At 36.2% G+C, this 20,921-nt stretch overlaps 1 protein-coding gene across 6 annotated transcripts in view; it reads right to left on the reverse strand.

Moving 5' to 3' along the window:
* CUL2 (cullin 2) overlaps nt 1–20,921 on the reverse strand; it is a 120,092-nt gene that overhangs the window by 10,464 nt on the left and 88,707 nt on the right. For all 6 annotated transcript variants that reach the window (XM_069086497.1, XM_069086495.1, XM_069086496.1 and 3 more), the window contains 7 exons: nt 16,562–16,669; nt 10,553–10,612; nt 9,839–9,967; nt 9,641–9,727; nt 7,449–7,601; nt 6,339–6,416; nt 1,702–1,768 (listed from right to left, as the gene is read on the reverse strand). In XM_069086497.1, the coding sequence (XP_068942598.1) occupies nt 1,702–1,768; nt 6,339–6,416; nt 7,449–7,601; nt 9,641–9,727; nt 9,839–9,967; nt 10,553–10,612; nt 16,562–16,669 (682 nt within the window). The remainder of the gene's footprint in view (nt 1–1,701; nt 1,769–6,338; nt 6,417–7,448; nt 7,602–9,640; nt 9,728–9,838; nt 9,968–10,552; nt 10,613–16,561; nt 16,670–20,921) is intronic.

A 20,921-nucleotide genomic window follows, 5' to 3' on the forward strand; every position in this document is an offset into this window, starting at 1 on the left:
AAGGCTAGTTACAGCTTTACTACTATTGAAGACATATTCCACATTTTTTATATGTTGAATAACATCCATTTCTTCCCCTAGGTAACTGAATCCTGCTGGCATGAGTTTGAACAGTTGAGTATCAGGAAGCAGGCAAATGCCCTCAGTAGGATATGGCAGCCTTTAGGATCTAAGGTGGCCACTTGGGTTGTTGGTTTAAGGAGAGTGCCACCTAGTGGGCGACTCAGACATTGCACTCCTTTTCAGTAAGCTTCAGGAAAGCAGAGAAAAAGCCAACTGGCCCTTGTGACACATCATAGTCACATAGACACAATGAGGTACTACAATACAAAGAGAGTCGGCCTCAGCATTGGGAAGACTTTGGTTCAAGGACCTCCTCAGGTTCACACAGGTGGTATAATCCTGGGACAGCCACTTAACCATTCATACTCTAGTGCACAGCTGTCAAACACACATTGCCTGCTACAAGACTGGAATCAGATTAAAATTTAATTGGGAAACATTTTACAAAATGAACAAAAATACAATAGAGCATAGTTAACATTAATGTGTGGTTTTCTAAATCAAAAGCCCAATCCTCATGATGGGTTAGTGTCCCACTTCTACTGGGAGTGTGATATACTTGCTCTAGGCCGATCTCTAAGGTTGTAGGCTGCAGAGAAATTGCTTTGGTCGGGGAGCTTCCTTATCTTGGAGTTCTCAATATTGATGAAATCAGAGAGCAAGGCCCTATCTCATCCCTAAAAAGGTTGTAAGCTCCTTGAAGGCAGGGGCTGGTTTTTGCCTTTCTTTGTATCAGCTTAGCTCAGTGCCTGGTACATCATAGTTATTTTTAAAATTCTTATTGACTATATTTATACTTCAATTTTACTACTGACAAATTGACATATAATTGAAGGAGAAACCCCTCCTGATAGATTAAAGGTACCTGGACCTGAAAAATATGGGAAGCTGTTTTGATTAACTTTGAATATTTGCTGTAAGAGTTTAGTGGGAGAGAAAACAAGGTGGGAGAGAAAATATTTGATTTTTATTCATTGAAAGGAATGAAATTTTAAAAAATAATTGAAAGAAAAAACTAGATAGTATAATCAGATATGACATCACTCTACAAATATAAAGTTTCTACATATACTGAATCATGGGCAATTAATTGATTGAAGATAATATCTAGGAAAAACTCCTGATAAAAACCATTCATCTATATTATAGTTTACAAGAAGAATTTAGGGATGAATAATGACAAGCTGGAGTCTGTCCAGAGGAGTAGGACCTGGGGTGTGAAAGGACTAGAGGTCATAATGTAACAGGCAGCACTAAAAGGAGTGGCAATGTTTAGTATGATGATAGAAGACTAAAGGGGGACCTAAGCTAACTTTAAGTATACCAAAAGCTATTATATAGAAAAGGATAAGACTTACTCGATTTGGCTCCAGAAAATAGAGATAAAAACAATGGGCAGAAGTTTCAAAGAGTCAGATTTAGGTTAGTAGCAAGAAACAAACAAACCAATAATCAGAATTATCCAAAAGGAGAATGGGATGCCTCAAGAGGCCTCCTCTCTCCAAAGGTATTCAAGTAGAGCTTGTAGGACAACTTGGGGATGTTGTAACAGATGCCCAGGTATAGGTTGGTCTCTGAGGTACTCTCCAATTCAGAGATTCTTTGAATTTGTTATGCCAGAAATAACTTGTACTTTACCTGTACAAAGATAATGTAACCATGTAAGCTTCCTCCCACTGAAATGCTGACTGTAAAATAATTCAAACTGTAAAACAAAATAAAATTTCAAATGAATTTTAGGGACTGTAAGTTATAGATATAACAAGTTTATTCTTATTCTGCTATTAATGTCTTAAAATTTGTTATTCCTTCAATTCAGAAACTGATAGTCAATGATTTCCACAAATTTAACAAAAATTTAAAATATTTCTGGTGTAATTAAGCTCTCAATACTTTGTATTTACAGCTCAGCTTCTAAAGTGCATAAAAAAGAAATAACATACAAATCAATACAATTAGAAAGGTTACACATATTTATTTCTACAGTTGGTGTCACTTATAAGGTAACACCTAACTTTTCTCAGTACTATATTGAAGTTAATAACTATTAAAAAGGGAACCAATGCTTCAGAATAGTTCCTTTTACTATCCCCATTTTAAAATGATTTTGATTACCAACCTTATCCTTGAATAAAGTCCTATTCTGACCTAAAGACCATATCATGATGTATCATGATGTAGAAATGACACTGGATTCTTGAAAGTGATACCAATGTAGCATAAAACTCTGGCATGTTTTATCAAGCTACAAAGACTATAAGTGTGGGTAACAGATTCTATGTCTTTTGTTGAAGTACTGGAATAACTTTTTTGGGGAGTGGGGGACAATTTATAAAAACCATCTATTAAGGCACAGAGAAATTATCATCTTCATCAGTGGATCAAGTACATGATCCAATGAAATCACAGATCCCTAAAGTTAAAGACCAATTTTAACAGTGGATGAATATAGATTTTAAATTAAAAATTACATTTTAAATATTTCTTATTAAAACAGCTTGACCACAAATAAAAACATGAAAGTATAATTTTTTTAATGAGATGGAACCTAATAACCCATATAAAATAGAAATGTAACATCTGAAAACAAAATTTTACCTTTGCTATTTCACTGAAAAATCATGAAATCATGATGTATTTTATTATTACACTCAAATATAATCAATATTGCTCAAACATGAATAATGTGATAAATGCAATCTATGTATTAGTCCTCTACTTATTCTTTTTTTTTTTAAAGCAATTGGGGTTAAGTAACTTGCTCAAGGTTACACGGCCAGTTATTTCTGGGTGGGTGCTAAGTGTCTGAGCCTGGGATTCGATCTCCAGGTCATCCCAACACTGGAGCCAGTGATATTACTCGCTGTGCTACCTGGCCGCCCCCCTCTATTTATTCTTGAACCAAATCCAGACATCACTATGAACACTTCAAAATATTACTTTATTCTGAACTTCACAGATACAAAAAAAAAATTTCCATATACAAAGAACAGAAAAAAGGCATATATATATATATATATATATATATATATATATATAAGCCTGAGAATCTCTACTACATACAGCTTGCTAAGTATCTGCACTTTGAAAAAAGCAATATAGAAATATGAATAAATTGCCTGTTCCAAGAATTCAGAACAAGCTCACAAATTCTCTTCATACTGCTCCTTGCTGAACTCTACTTTCTCCTGCCAATGAGAAATGCTACTGGCAGATAGGTCAGCTAACTGTGTGCTTTCCCTTCTAATCTTATTCATAAGCTACTGACAAGTGTTTAGCAGTAAGTCAACCACACAATGGAAATGTGCAGCCCAAAGTCCTTCAGGCCCCAGTCCCGTGGCTGAGACAACATTAGTCATCTCTTGCCATCTCCTACGCTAAGTTAATAACCAGCATGCCTACCCCACCTACTAGACAACAAATGGAAAACAGAATGTCACAAAAACTATTGGCTTTCAGTCACTAGATCACACATTTGCAAAACTGACCAAGACTCTATAAATACATTCATTAAGAAATGTCTAGTGGTCCTGATGAATCCCTAACTCTTTAACTAAGGACATATTTTGTATCCTAGTGTGAATAGATACAATTTAACCTTGAAATTTTTGAGCTGACTATACCGCCAACAGCTTTAAATGTCTTAAATGAACATATATTTTAAAATCTTAGTAAAACAAAGCATTCTTTATCAACAGTCCAATTTAGGACAATTTTAAAACATTATCTTCAAAAATTATTTAAATGGGGAAAAGGTTTAAAATTATATACTGTAACTCCCCTGAAGCCCACCTACCATGCAGTATAATCTCCCAGATTTACTGGACCTGGTATAGGTCCTTAATAAATTAGGTATTTGATAAATTTTCATTAATGATACAGGAATCAACAAAATTGATAAACTCTAAAGCAGGAGTTCATAAACCTTTTTTGTGTCATGGATTCCCTTGGTCAATTTACTGAAGACTATGAAACTCTTCTCAGAATAATCTTTAAAATGCATAAATTAAAATATACAGAAATCCCAAAGGAAACCAATTACTCTGAAACACAGTTAAGACTTTTTTTTAAAGTTCACAAATGCCAGTTTAAGAACAACTGCAAAAAGAAATGTTAGATTTATAAGTAAATATAGTATTACACGAGGAATAAATTTACAAATAAATATAGTTTTATGTACAGAATAATTTTACAGTTCTAACTGTAAGGTGAAATAAATCCTTAAAGAAAAAAAAACCCTACAAATTTAAGAGGAGTACAAAACTAGGGGCATGTCTGTGGTCCTAGGCTCAGTCAATGAGTAGGCTTTAGATTCCTGCCTTTATTTCCCCTCTCTGTCAAGTATAAGAACAGAATCTGGCTGTCTCTCACCATCTATTTAAACTTCTCTAATGGCATCCACCAATGCCCTTAGGAGAGTTTTTTTCTTAGTACTTTTAATTAGGAGTATTCTTTTCCTTCAGACATCAAAAATGCCACCTTTGAATTCCAGTCTTATGCCCGGCATTCTAAATCACATGGCATTGCTGAGTGTACACCTTATGATCTTGGATATACTCCATTTTTATTAAGTAAGTAAGGTCATAATGTGCCTCAAAAAACAAAAACAAACTATCTGCAATGAACTGTCCTTCCTCAATGAACAAATATTTATTAAGCAACCACTGTGTGTCAGATAATTTATCAGGCACTGGGGAAATAAATACATTACTAAAACAGTCCCTGCCCTCAAAAATCTTATGATAGGGGGACACAACACACACAGGGGCTGATAGGAAGGGAAGTAAAAGAACTATTGAAAAGTAGATGCCAACCTCACTGTGAAACACAAACATCAAAGGATGAAAATCTTTTTTAGTTAAGACAGACAAGAGAGTAGAGACTTTTCAGTCTGGCCTCTTCCAACACCACAGCAGTCATGAAAGCTAAAGTATTTGCTATGATTAGCAACTCTCTCCCTAGGCTGCTGTGACCAACATCAAGTCCTGCATGTTTTCCCAGAGTTGTGGGGGTAAGGAAGAGAAACAAGGGGCTTGGATCATGCCATGCACACAGTAAAGATTAAAGGACTGCTTCTGTATTGATTTTAATAATCATTATCACATGTGAAACTGAAGTAGGTACATTAGTGATTATGTTGGGCCTTTGGAAAACAGTCTCACTGATGTCTAATTTAGGGTTAAAGAGGAAGACACTGGGAGGCACTAGTGCATTTAGGGAACTGACTGTTGTAATGAGCCAAAGTGATGCTCAATTGGGTTGTTTTTTGTATTATTTTGCCATTTCATTCACAGGGCACTGGAGGACACAACAGGAGCTAGCCCTGTAGTATGCCCTTCCTCTCCCCTAACAAAGTCTGCCTATTGCCCAGATCCTACCCAATATTTTGAGTGTTCAATAGTTCCACTCAATGCTAGAAGTAAATAAGGAACCAAGATGTATCATTCAGGTCCAAACTTCAGTTGCTTTTCTCTACTGCATTTAAAAACAATTTTAACTTAGTTTTAAAAGCTTTGCTCAATCTATTAAAAGAAAAACTTCTTACCTTTTTCAATATCTACTTATCCAAAAATTAAAACATATGAAATACAATAACCTAAAATAGGAGAAAATGAGGCACTAAAATAGTGTAGGTAATCTAACTGAAACATAGAAGGTAAGGCAAACATGAGTTGAAATTTTTAAAATTTTCTTATATTTAATAGATTAAATGTGTGACGTGCAACATAAATGGTATATATCCTAACAAAAAAGGTTATTTCACAGAGAAGTAGTAATTTCCATTGGTTTGTATTTTTTTAGAACTTTTGATATCAAAATCAGTTATATGGATATTATAATGTATGTATGCTAAAGAAATTCCTCAGAAAAAGTTGTCTGTGCTGTTTTTTACTCTCATTTAAAAAAAAAAACTGCTTTTAGGGACAGCTAGGTGGCGCAGTGAGTAAGAGCACTGGCCCCGCAGTTGGGAGGACCTAGGATCAGTTCCAGCCTCAGACACTTAACACCCACACAAAAAAAACTGGCCATGTAACCTTGAGCAAGTAACTTAACCCCAATTGCTTTAAAAAAAAAAACTGCTTTGAAAAAAGGTAATCATTTACCTGTGTGAACATAACCATAAGAATATTCCAGCATTATCTGGTAATTATGATTTACCTTTTTTTCCCAGAAGACAGATCAACATTTGTAACATTAATAAAAAAAGTAGTAATTCTAAAGATATAAATCATTAAGACTTCCTGAGTTTTCCAACAAGTTTCTGGCTAACCTACCATCTGTACACTTTTTTCCAGTTCCTGAGGGATGGCAAATGTAGAGGAAGGAGATTGAGTAAGAGGCCATGCACCAGCCTGAAGAAAAAAGAAAATCATCTTTAAAATTGAGTGGTGTGTAATGTAACATTAAAGTAAATGTAAAGATAAATTTGCAAGCAAAATTGCCTCCCTTCCAAAGCCTAAAAGTCATAATATTACTTAATACCATAAAGCATTTCTCCCAAATAATGTAAAAGGCCAAAATTTGTCCCAACATAATACATCCTAAATAAAGACTACATAAATTTAAAGAATAAATACACTGTTGATTTTACACTGAAATGTATGTCTTCTGCACCACAACTGTTCTTGGATGCTGGAGGGTTTATGAGTAGACAAGAAAAGGCCTTCTCATTGCCCACCTGAGGATGCCTGCTTCTAGAGTACATCAGTAGTGAAGGGCCTCCTGGAGCAGACAATTCAGGAAACCCTTCTCCCCAAAGGCCTCCTTTCACTTTGTACCACTGGACACCGTTCCCAAACCCCCAATCCCTAATCCTGCAGGAGAGAACACAGAGAGTCCCCTAATTCACTTCAATCCTCAGGGCCACTTCCCATCCTACATTCAAAAGTCAACAGCACCTGGTTGGCTGGACTCCTACACACACACACACACACACACACACACACACACTCTCTCTCTCTCTCTCTCTCTCTCTCAGATGAGAAAGGAGTCACTGAAAACAATCCTGTCGCTAACGTGGAAGACCACTAACTAGACCTTACCATCTGCCCTCCTCCTATATTCTCCTGATTACTGTTGGGCAGTACCATCTAACCCATTTATGTACCTAAGGACCTTACTCACTGCCATCTGCCTTTGCAACCCTACCCTAAAGAATACCAGGTTTTTTCATAAGTCCTACAGCTGAGTCTTTCTATAAATGATATCTTCCCCAGTTAGAGTATAAAGTCCCTGAGAGTAGGGGAATGTCTGGCATTTTTTATTTGTATCCCTAGGGCTAAGCATAGCACTTCCCACATTGAAAGTACTTAAACACTTTTTCATTCATTCCTATAATCACTCACAATATTTTAAATTAATACAGTATAAAATTTTATTCATACCTGTAGGACATATATTTGAAAACTAATTCCCAAATCAATTACAGTGTCCTGATTTTTTATAAAATTGTTGAATTTGTTGTTGAGATCAGCACTGACATTCATATCTGTATACATTCGATGGAGTTTGCTTGTAAACTCATATCCACAGGCTTGCTATAATGATAGATTTAAAAAATATTATTTAACATGAAAAGATTTGGGTGGGATTAATAAGAAAATATGTCAGCTCTTAAGTCATAAAGATGAACAGTACATTACTAGTAAATAAACACCCTCTAAACTGCCATATTAGTTGCTTTCAAACCAAAATACTCAATGTTCAAAACTAATGTAAAGTCATTAATTCTCAAACACTATTTCCTCTGGTGATCTAATAAAATTGAAATGTGATATAATAAAAAAAAATGAAATAGATGACTATACATTTGGAAAAAAAAAGTAGATACATCAGTCTATCACATTCATTACCAAGAAAAATGTCAGTTACTGGGGAGAAATGTTTTGTAGTATGTTGTTGATTAATAAATGTTTATTGAATTGAATATAGACACAAGCAAATTGGAAAAAGTATCATACTATCAATCAATAAAAAAAGAAAAGTACATTAGACATATGTTTTAAAACAGAGTGAAAAACATTTTAATTCTTTAAATGATTTATTAAGATCTTAATACTGAAAAAGAATATAACCAAGTGGATTTGCTTTATATCAATTTACATTTAAATTCATGAAGTTCAGTGCATAAGCCCTTAATGTTTTGGTCACTCCCTCTCTGATTCCATCTCAATCCTTGGTATCCATTCCTATTCACTTTTATCTTGTGGTCACAGCTCCTGTGTTCTCTCTTGTTCTGGCTCTGCTTTTTTTGCCTTGCCTGTTTAATAAATGTCTTTCAGGGTTTCTTAATATTCTTCATACATGCCAACTTTAACTGCACTGTAGAATTCCCATAACATACATTTTATTTAACTATTCTTATATTGGACATTTAGATTGCATCTAGTTATAATTACTAATAATGATACTTAAAAAAAATGTTTGAACAGAGAGCTCATTTGTTTTTGATAATACCTTTAGGGAACATAATATATAATAGAATTACTGGGTTACATGGAATGGGTATTTTTGTAACTTTTACTAAGAACTGCCATGATAAATATGGCATGAAGAGAAAATCTGTTTTAAATTTCTCTAAACCCAATAAACTTCAAAGCTACTATGAGGTGACACACTGAATCCTTAATCTAAGAGAGAGGTGTGACAAGGGTAAAAAGGAAGGATATGAGGATGAATGAATGAATGAGTGAGTGAGTGAACTCCATTGTTCCCTAAAACAAATAAATACATATCATGTTGATGGGATGAGTAACAGTATTTCTACATGAAGGATGGTACATAAATATCACTTCTCTTTTCTACATTATAAAGTATTCTAACTAATGCTAAATATGAAATATTTACTACTGAATCAATCAACAAGCACTTAAGGGCTAGCTGCTGGTGGTACAAATACAAAGAATGAAATAATCCCCAATTTCAAAGTCATTCTTTGCATCCTATTAAATGTAGTGAATTATAATATCCAATTTTGTTTTTTAAAATTTCACAGGGCGACTAGGTGGCGCAGTGATTAAAGTGCCAGCCCCAGAATCAGGAGGACCTGAGTTTGGATCCGGCATCAGACACTTAAAATATACAAAAAAAACTTGCTGTGTAACCTTAGGCAAGTTACTTAACCTCAATTACCCTCCAAAGGGCAAAAAAATAAAAAATTAAAATTAAATTAAATTAAAAAATAAAAATTTCAGACATATTACAAACAAAAAGTGAATAACTAAGATATCAGTTTTAAATAGCAATGTCAATGATTATGAAATGGATGGGAAAAATGCATTAATTCAATTGCACCCTAAAAGTATGCAATTTCAAGTCTCTTTAGGTGAATTTTTTTATAGATTGTAGAAGTCTTACATAAAGTGCATACACATCTAAAATTTGTTTCATAAATTTAGCTTTTCAGATGTGAATGTGTATTTGTTTTTAAGCAATTGGGGTTAAGTAACTTGCTCGAGGTTACACAGGCAGTTATTTCTGGGTGGTGAATGTGTATTTTGAAAATGGTTTTAGACGACATTCAAAATTGTCAATATAATATTGTTACGTAGTTCAAAAAGAATGGTTATTACATTACCTTTAATTTATTGATCATGGCTTCTTCAGAATCCATAGACATAGACAGGCCATGAATTAAACGTTTGGCCAACATTCTGGCATAAAACTATTAGAGGGAAAAGAAGTGGTTATTTCATGGTCATTTCAAATTTTTGCATACTTTAAAACTGACACAAAAACTTTACAACAATCTTTTATCTAGCAAATTGTTACTCACCTTCTGAAAAACATCTTTATCATCAATATATTTGAAAACAGTAATGAAGCTGGTGAGCTTGTCTTCTACTTCATTTTCAGTCATTCCTTTTGCTGATTTTTTTAGCAAGTTGTCACAGTACTTGGCCAGCTCAAAAAAAAGAGAAAATAAATTATTTATTATTCGATTAAGTAAATAAATGCATATATCAAATCTTACTCATAAATATGATTATGAATGAAATATACATTCCATTGTAAGGGCGTTATACAGGATATGATACAAAATAAGTCAGAACAACACATCCTTCAGTTTTCTAAAGCATATATTTAAAAAGAAGTAAACCAAAGAATAAACAAATTTATTTACCATATTTCAAATAATTCAACATTTTAAGATGAAATACGTTCACTGAGCTAAATTTGTTATGTGTAAGAGACTATGCAAAAAACTGATTCAAAGTCATTCACAACTACTTTTAAAAATAAACACCTTATGTTTCCTTTTGTGAATATTATAGAGTAGCACAAAAGTGTACATGAAATAGATATGAAAATCCATTTATTCTGAACAACAGGTTCAGAAGGTCACAGATTCTGGTTTCTATTCTTAACAAATGACTTGATTATCTCAAAAAGTTAAAATGATGGGAAAAAATTGATATTTTCTAATAGTGACATTTTGAATTTTCTCATGCTGTTAGCCTTTAGCATAGTGAAATATTATCTTTCTTACCAGTTCAGGTGCTTTGCAAATAGCTTTGGGTTCTTTATAGTTTACTACTGATGTCAGAGCCTATATGGAAATACAGAATAAGAGAGATGAAAAGTAATGTTAATTTTAAATGCAATTGCTATCAACTTTTCTTTTTAATAATCCTTTGATTAAATGACACTATGCCCAAGTATTAACATATAGAGATGTATCAGAGAAATAAGAAAATTCATGTAAAGTATACATTTATTTGCTTTCATTATTATACTAAACAATATAAAAAGAACAATGAAAAAGTTTACAATCTAAGGCAGAGCTACTGTGGTATTTTGGTAAGAGCACTGGACTTTGTGTCAGAGGAATTCTTTCTTGGGAACCTCATCAGCTCCCACAAGTTTAAATATCTCTATGCCAATGATTCCCAGAATTAAATATCCAGCCTCCTCTGTCTCTTATTAGAGCTTCAGTCACATATCACTAATTGTCTACTAGACATTTCAAACAGAATGTCTCAAAGACATCTTAATTTCAACATGTTTAAAACTGAACTTATCACCTTTTCCCTAAACCCAAACTTCCCTGGTTCTCTCAAAGGTACCACCACCTTTCTGGCATCTCAGGTTTATCATTTCAGCACTATCCTAGGCTTCACATTATCCTTGACCCAACATATCCAATCAGTTGCCAAATCTTGTGGTTTGTACCTTCACATCTTCCATATTTGACCTCTTTTCTCACCTAAACAGCTACCACATCTTAGTTCAGGACCTCCTTGCCATTTCCCTTGATTACTGCAGCAGTATCCTAATTGGTCTGCCTGCCTCAAGTCTCTCCCCACTCCAGTCTATCCTATATACTGGTGACAGAGTCATTTTCCTTAAGCACAGACCTCACCATGTGATGCCCTAACTCATTCAACTCTCATGCTTTCTTGTCTCTAGGATCAAACATACACTCCTCTGTTGAGCTCTATTTTAAAGCCTACACAACCCAACTCCAATCTGCATTTCCAGCTTCACTGAACATTATTCCTCTTTCTGCACTCTTTGATTTAGCCAAACTAGCCTTCTCTGTTTCTCACCCATGGCATCCCACATCCATGTGCCTTTGTATTTTATGTTCCTAATGTCTGGAAGACACTCCCCCCCTCTTTAGTGCAACCTCACAGAGTACCTCTTTCCCTTTAAGATGCAGTTCACCCACCACCTTCTGCAAGAAGTCCTTCCTAATCCCTCATATGGCTACAGTCCCCCTTCCTAGACTATCCTATATTTAGTCACTTTGCATATATTTATATTTATTAACTCTATACTAATGCTGTATACTTTTCTATGTGCCTGTTGTCTCCCCATTACAACATAGGCTCACTGTGGGTAGGAATTGTTTCGTTCTTTATACTTGTATCCCCAGTAGCCCCTGGCACATGGTAAGTGCTTAATAAATACTTGCTTAGTGACTAATTGAAATTCCAGCTCTAATACTTCCTATAACCTGTACCTTGAAAGACATTAAGAATCTCTATAGCCAGAAATGTGGAGGGAGTTTTTTCTTATCAAGACTGCCTCTGCTAAAGGATGAAGGTAGGAGAAAGCATGATAAAGTAAGGAACAACTAGAATCTAGGTTGACTGGAAAGGGACATAATATGGAGTATGATAGTTGGAGAGGTAGGTGGTGGAGGTCTGCAAACAATTTGAAATGTCAGGCTAAGAAGTCTGTATTTTAGTCTCTAGGCAATGAAACACCACTAAAAGATTTTGAGCTGGGGACTGACATAGTTATTAGACTTGTACCTTGGGAAGATAGCTATGTGAAGGGCTGATTGGAGAGGAGAAAAGACTGGAAACAGGAAGTCCAGCCAGAAGGTAATTAAAATAAAAAATTTCTAGAGTAACAATAAGACCATAAAGAAAACAACTCTTGGGGTGGCTAGGTGGTTCAGTAAATAGAGCACTAGCCCTGGAGTCAGGAGTACCTGAGTTCAAATCCGGACTAAGATACTTAACACAAAACTAGCCATGTGACCTTGGGCAAGTCACTTAACCCCAATTGCCCTACCTTCCCCCCTCCAAAAAAAAAAAAAAAAGAAAAAAACTCTGAAAGATGTGAGAACTCTCATAAATGCAATGAGCAACCATGATTCCAGAGGATTAAAAATGAAGAATGCTACCCATCACCTGACTAAGAGACAAAAGCTTCAAAATGCAGAACACATACATTTTTAGACTTGATCAATGGAAAAATTTGTTTTAAGTATACCTATTTCTTAAAAAGGTTTTTCTTTTTCTCTTTCTTATGGGGTGGGGGGGGGATTGGGATAGGAGGAGTAGGATGTAGGCAAGAGAGAAAATAAGTGTTTAATTTTTTTTAAAAGGCAATCAAAGCTTTCCCTATAAATGTCAAAGGCCCAGCTATCCTTCCAGTGTGTCTCATGTTTATAAACTTGGCATTCTCCTTGACTCCTCACTCTTCCTCACCTTACATATCCAATCAGACACCAAAACTCACTGTCTCTGCCTTTACAAAATCTCTTCCCTCCAAGCCCTTCTCTCCACTCACACAACCCCTAGGCCCTCATCATCTCTCCTAGATTGTTGCAACAGTCTTCTAATTGGTCTTTCTGCCTCAAGTCTCTTCCACTCCCTTTCACCCTACACACTGCTGCCAAATCATTTGTTCTTAAATATGACCAAGTAACTCAACTCCAGAAACTTCCTATTATCTTTTAAATAAAATCAACCTCTCTCTTTAGCTTTCAAAGCACAACATAACCTTGTCCCAACCTAACCTTCCAGCCTCCCTTCCTACCCTCTCACTCTTCCTTACTCATGACACCTCCTCTTTGACCCTATGCCTTTACACCATCTCTCCCCTAAGCCTAGAATAAATTTTCTCCTGACTGCTGCCTCACAGGATTCATCTCTTCCTTCAAATTGAAGACTCAGCATTTCTCTCTGCAGGAGTACTTTACTGGGCCCAAGTACTAGTGTGTTCTCTTTCTAAGATCTGAAAGGCCCCACTTGGCCACACTCCTTTCTAGAGGACTCCATCATGATAAGGGGCCCCATCATTCAGTGAGATTGTAATAAGTTTGGTACTCCCACCTCATCAGCATTCTCAGTACCCTTTTCTCTTCTGATTGGAGGGTGGAGCAAGGAAGGAGCAAGATCATCCTGGTCTTCATTTAAAGAGGTCTCCCACAGCCATACATCTCTTCATTTCTCACATAGAGTACCGTCCAAAGGCCTGTAACTATCATGAGCATGCCCCCATGATGGGTATCTCACACACACACACGGATGTACACACACACACACACACACACACACACACACACACACACACACACACTTTCAGCTTCGTTTTTTGAGCTGTCTTCCATTTAGATTTATATCTCTAAGGCTTACACAGTGCCTGGTACACATTAGGTTATTAATAAATGTTTACTGACTATTGAAGAAAACCATACTATCAGATGAAAGTGCTTGAAGAAAGATATTATATATTCTGAAAGTATCTAAGTAAAAACAGTTTTTTAGAGACAGAAGTAATTACTGAGGGTAATGATAACTTGCAGTACATGGTTTCCCAGTCATCTTATATGCAACTGTTGTTTAGGGCCTTGAAGTTTATACTCAGTAAACTATGAATCAAAGAATCATCTGGGGACAATGGCAAAACTATATACTGACTGTGCCATATTTGATGGAAATGTGGACTGTGGGTTACTCAATTTAAGCTAAAGGTGAGTCACTATATGAGAGGAGGCTCTGAGACAAAGGAATCACCAGGTCAAAACCAATGTTAAAAAGTACCATAGTGAAGCCAAAAGACCAGAGCCCAGAAACTGACAAAAGCAGAAAAACTGAGTAGAGACAGACCCCAAAGCAGGATCTTTGAGCTGAGCCTGGCTGCCTGCAGACAGACAGGCTACATGGCTGGTTTAGAAGAATGACTGAAGAAATGAGCATGCTCTGCTGGGTAAAGAGCTGAGTGGAGAAAGGTCACCTTGCTCTCTAATACCATCTATAGCTTTAGAAAAGGTATGCCCCTCAGTAGTTTACCTAGGGTTGTCCAAACCCTCCCGACGTGGAGAACACATCAGAATAGCTTTGTTGATCCCAAGCTTTAGAGAACTGCTCTTTACTGAAAAAGGGTCACATTGCCCTAGAATGAGGCCAAGGGAGTCAACCTGGAAAGTTTTTGCCAGGTCTGAGGACACTGTTTGCTAGAAGAGCTGAGCACAGCTTTCTGAGGCTAGCAGAGAAGCAGACTCTGGCAGGAGAGTAGAAAGGTCCAGAAGAGGGGCAAACAGCTTAGCATTGTTACCTAAAGACACCAAAGATATTTGGCCTACCTTCCAGAATCATAACTGCCCTTGTGTCTCATCTCCCTCAAGGACACTTCATGTATTGGTGGGAAAGTGTGACCTAGGTTCATGAGGAGCTTGTTATGATTATCAATATTCTTTCTATCAGTAAATATTTCATGATTAAGAGCTAAGGATATGATCATGAATATTGTTTAAATGGGAAGGAGAGTGACTGAAAATCCCAAGAGCTATGTGAACAGCAGTGAGTAATATTAGTATATGCCCTTCAGAAGGGTTATTACTGCCAGGAACCTAAGAGAATGGAAGAATGGAATGGAAGAATGGAAGACACTTAAGAAAAGGGCTTATTATCTGTATTTATATCCCAATGCCTGCCACATAGAAAATGCTTAATTAATGCTTGTTGTCTGATGGACTGATGGATGCATTAGAGAGCTTACACAGTGCTTTGGAATCAAATCCATCAACATACATTGAGAAAAAACTTTATACATATATACTATATACATACATACATACATGTACACGTACAATATTTTTACATACCTAATCAATACCTAAGCAAAACAACTTTTTTATTTATTTAAAATCATTATAACTTAATTTTCTAGCCACATATCTATGTGAATTCCATAAACATCTTTTTTTTTTTGCTTTTGGGAGGGGCAATTGGGGTTAAATGACTTGTCCAGGGTCACACAGCTAGTTTTTAAGAGTTAAGTGTCTGAGGCTGGATCTGAACTCATCCTCCTGACTCCAGGGCCAGTGCTCTTATTTACTGAGCCACCCACCCACCCCATAAACATCATATTTCATTAAAAATGAATTAAATTATTCCTAAAACCTATACCCTTCCACAAAGGTTTACTAAAGAGGAAGTATGGCATAATGGAAAGATCTAAGAGTAAAGAAACTAGAGTTGAAATCTCAAATCTCACTCTTACTAACTATCTGACCATGAACAAATCATTTAACTTATCTGAGCCTCATTTTCCCCATCCATAAAATGTAGATAATACTACTTGTGCCATATCTTCTTCAAAGGATTCCTAAGATTTTTAAAATTTAAAAGTGCTATAAAAATGTAAATGATTGTCATCCCATTAAAGTGTGAAATCTGGTCATTTTGAAGATAGCTAAATCTATGCACAAATGGGCATATGTCTATATATTTGCCAGAAACTTACATATATTTATTTTAATTATTTATTTATAATATATATAAATATATTTATTTATCTATCTATCTATTTATTTATTTGTTTGTTTGTTTATGTGTGTTACACAATAAGCCCCAAAATACAAAGAAACATCAAGGAAGCTACCCAAGGAAGATCAATGTCATCAAGCTGCAGAAGGATAGTTATTTAGAGAAACTATGAATTTTTAACTCAAAATTGATATGAATTATTTCAATTTATTAAAGTCAAACAGATACCTCTAATTTCTAAACTTTGAACAAATCTAAAAGCTAGTTAACAAGTTGAAGTCTCTCTTTGACTTTTTTTAACATTTTAACTTGTTAATTTACATGACTGGTCTAGGTCAAGTAATCTCAATACTATATACTATATCCACATTACCATTTTACTCAAAACATCATAACAATGTCACCATCAAGCTATCCTATATGGGAACACTAATCCACAATTCTGGGACAGTATGATACATGATAAAATTACACATTATAAAAATTACCTTATCCAGGGCACTCATGAAGTGTTGATCACCGTTCAAAACAGTGTTGATAAGTTGGGCAAATTTACCATGCACCTCCAAAACTGATTCCACAAATTGAGTTGGCATCTATAAATATTCAATATAAATCAAATAATTAAGTATAAAAACTTTTAAAATATAAATTAAACTTAAGTTTAAGTTATCAACTAATTTAAAGTCAATTTTTCTAAACAAGCTATTATAAAAAAATATTATATAAAGGTACATTAATATTTACCAAAGAAACTATCTCAGCACTTTTTATGTGAATAGCCAACAATATATTAAAATATTTGAGAAACTTCAAAATTTCTCTAATAGGCATTTTCATCAATCCATTAGTATCTGACAAAATACCTCTTTGCAAAGGCTAAAAAAAGTTAATACTGACCACTGACTTAATGAAGAATGTGTGTGGAAATTAAAACAATTCTGAGGTATCACCTCCCACCTATCAGGCTGGCTAATATGACAGAAAAGGAAAATGATTAATGCTGGACAGGATGTAAGGAAATTGGGACACTCACGCACTGTTGGTACAGTTGTAAACTGTCCAATCATTTTGGAGAGCAATTTGGCACTATACCCAAAGGGTTATAAAACTGTCCATACTCTTTGATTGAGAACTCCTAGGTCTATATCCCAAAGAGATTTAGAAAGGGGGTTGGGGAGGGGCGGAGTCAAGATAGCAGAGTAGAAGCAGGACCTCCCCGCTGCTCCGGCTTCCACCTTCCCCAATCCATGTAAAAAGGGAACTCTAACCAAACTCTGGAGCTGCAGAACCCACAAAATGACACAGAGAAGCTAACCTAGCACTGAGGAGAGCTTGGCAGGCCGGCAGGAATCGGCCAGCACAGCGCTCTGGGAGCTGAGCCCAGCCCCAGGCCAAGGCTTTAGCCCCAGGATGGGCCTGACCAGCCGCCAGCTGGAGGGACTCCAGATCATCAGCAGCTGTGGCCGTTTCCATATTTATCAACACATAGATGCAAAGGACAAAGTGAGAGGTCAGTGCAGTCTGGATTTTGGGACCCAGTAAGTGGGAGTGTGAGACTTTTGCCCCCGGGGCGAGAAGCCACTGAGACACCAGCACGGCCAGCCAGCGCCACGTGGCAGCTTCAGCTCCTGGCCTGCAGACTGTAAGGGACTAAGCATCAGTCTGAGGGGTAATCACTCTTGCTTTAACCTTCTTGGATCTGGATTGCAGTCTAGGGTGGAGGTCCTGGGGTGTGTGTCCAGCTTGCCAGAGCATGTGGAGGCCTCAGAGAAGGCACCCATCTAATACTTCCAGCAGCTGAGAAAACCCCAGTGTTTGGGACGAAAGCTCCCCTGTCTGGTGCCAGAGTCCTATTGTGGCAAAAAGGCCAGGGGTCAAGTGACTGAGGGGCGACATGACCAGGCAAAGGAAACAAAGCAAACAGAAGATTCCAACATTAGACTCCTATTTTGGGGACAAAAAGGAGCAAAGCATGGAAGAGGAGGAAGATAGTGAAGTCAGAACTCCTACACCAAAAGCTTCAAAGGAAAATACAAGCTGGTTACAGGCCATAGAGGACCTTAAGAAGCAGATAAGAGAAGTGGAGGAAAAATTGGGAAGAGAAATGAGAACAATGCAAGAAAATTATGAAATGAGAGTCAACAGCCTGACTAAAGAAAATAACACCTTAAAAAACAGACTAACTCAAATGGCAAAAGAGGCTTAAAAAGGCAATGATGGGAAGAATGCCTTAAAAAGCCAAATTTGCCAGAAGGAAAAAGAATCTCTAAAGCTCACTGAGGAGAATCATTGCTTCAGAATTAGATTGGAGCAAATGGAAGCTAATGACTTTATGAGAAATCAAGATGCTGTTAAACAGATCCAAACAAATGAAAGAAGAGAAGGCAATGTGAAATATCTCATAAGAAAAACCACTGACCTGGAAAATAGATCCAGGAGAGATAATTTAAAAATTACTGGACTACCAAAAAGCCACGATCAAAGTAAGAACCTAGAAATCATCCTCCAGGAAGTTCTCAAAGAAAACTGTCCTGAGGTTTTAGAACCAGAGGGTAAAAAGAGGTTGAAAGAATCCACCCATCACCTCCTGAAAAAGATCCCAAAAAGAAAACTCCTAGGAATATTATAGCCAGGTTCTGGAATTCCCAGATTAAGGAGAGAATATTATAAGCAGCCAGGAAGAAACAATTTGAATATTGTGGAAACACAATCAGGATAACCCAGGATCTGGCAGCTTCTACTCTGAGGGATCAAAGGGCTTGGTATTCCAGAGGTCAAAGGAGCTGGGATTAAAACCAAGAGTCACCTACCCAGCAAAACTGAGTATCATGTTTCAGGGGAATATATGGTCATTCAGTGGAATAGAGGACTTTCAAGCATTCTTGCTGAAAAAACCAGAGTTGAATAGAAAATCTGACATTCAGATACAAGAAGCAAGAGAAGCATGAGAAGGTAAACAGGGAAAAGAAATCATAAGGAACTTATCAAAGTTGAACTATTAACATTCCTACATGGAAAAACAATAATTGTAACTTATGAAACTTTTCTTAGTAGTTGAAGGGAATCAAAATGTGTGTATATACACACATACATATATATATATATGTGTGTGTGTGTGTGTGTCTATACATGAGTGTATAGGGCATACGAATACATATGTGAATGTGTGTATATATGTTTACAGGTATACATAGAGGGCACAGAACCTATTTAACAGAAGGGATGATACTTAAAAGGTGAAATTAAGAGGTGAGAGAGGAATATAATGAGAGGAGATGGGGACAGACAAATTGGGGTAAACTATTCCATATAGAAGACGCAAGGGAAAATGGTTCCAATGGAGGGGAAGATTAGGAAGGCAAAAGGGAATGGGTCAACCTTATTCCCATTGAATTTGGCTTGAGGAGGGAATGAAATACACACTAAATAGGGTATCTCACCCTACAGGAGAGTAGGGGGGAAGGGGATAAGAAGGGGGATGATGGAAGGGAGGGCAGGCTGAGGGGGAGGGAAGTTGGAAGCACCCACTTTTGAAAAATGACAGGATCAAAGTAGAGAATAGAACAAGTGGTAGGTGGGATAGGAGGGAGGGAAATATAGTCAGTCTTTTACAATATATCTACTATGTTATTGTTTTGCATTAGCCACACATGTACAACCTATACTGAACTGCTTATCTTCCCAGTAAGGGTGGGTGACAAGGGAGGAAGGGAATGAATTTTGAAAGGGGTATGGGAGAAAATATGGGAGAGAGCAGATTGGAGGAGAGGATATCCCGTGGGACTGCTATTTTGGGGCAGTGGGTAGGGGAAAAACAGGGAGAAAATTTGTAACTCAAAATCAGGCGGAAATGAATGATGTAAATCAGAAGTTAATAAAGCATTTGAAAAAAAAAACCAAGCCAAAAAAAAAATCAATATACTTGGTTTGAACCTACTATATTTGGGAAACTGTGCTGTACTCTGAGGATACAAAGGGGAAAAGTCTCTTCTTTCAAGCAGCTTATATCCTACTGTAAGAAATCATGAATAAATATGCATATGATTGAGGTAAAAAAAATTAAGATTGTTGGGAGAGAGACTTGTTTTTACAAGGGTATCTATATCAGCTCTTTTTGTGATAACTAAGAATTGGAAATTGAGGAAATGCCTATCAACTGGGAAATGGCTGAACAAGTTCTAGTATATGATTGTAATGGAATACCATTGTGCTATAAAAATGATGAGTAGGATAATTTCAGAAAAACGTAGAAAGACTTCTAATGACCTCATGCAGAGTGAAGTGGGCAGGACCAGGAGAAAATTGTACATTTGTAACAGTAATACTGTATGATGAACAATTATGAATGACTTAACTATTCTCAGCAATACAATGATCCCAGACAATCCCAAAGGACTCATGATGAAAAATCCCATCTATCTCCAAAGAAAGAACTGATGGAGTCTGAATACAGACCAAAGCATCCAAAGCAAACTATATTTCCCTTCCTCTCTCCCTCCTTCCTTCCTTGTTTTCTTCCACAAAATTACTAATATGGAAATATGTTTTACATAATGGCATATATATAACCAGTATCAGATCATTTACTGTCTCATGGAGAGGAGAGGGGAGGGAGAGAACTCAGAACTCAAATATTTAAAAAATGTTAAAAATTGTATTTTCATGTAGTTGGGGGAAAATATTTTTAAGAGGAATGCTTGTGGGTATTATAAAATAATAAAAACTAATAACAGACTAAGGGCAAGAACATTGGACTATAATTCAGTAGACCAAGGTTATTGTATCAGCTGTCATAAACTAGCTATGTTATCTGAGACAAGTCACATAGGCTTGTTTCCCCATATA

The sequence above is a fragment of the Petaurus breviceps genome, unplaced genomic scaffold, assembly GCF_028583685.1.
Source record: "Petaurus breviceps papuanus isolate PSGF00001 unplaced genomic scaffold, PetGlider_PUasm1.0 178, whole genome shotgun sequence".
NCBI classification, from domain to species: Eukaryota; Metazoa; Chordata; class Mammalia; order Diprotodontia; family Petauridae; genus Petaurus; species Petaurus breviceps.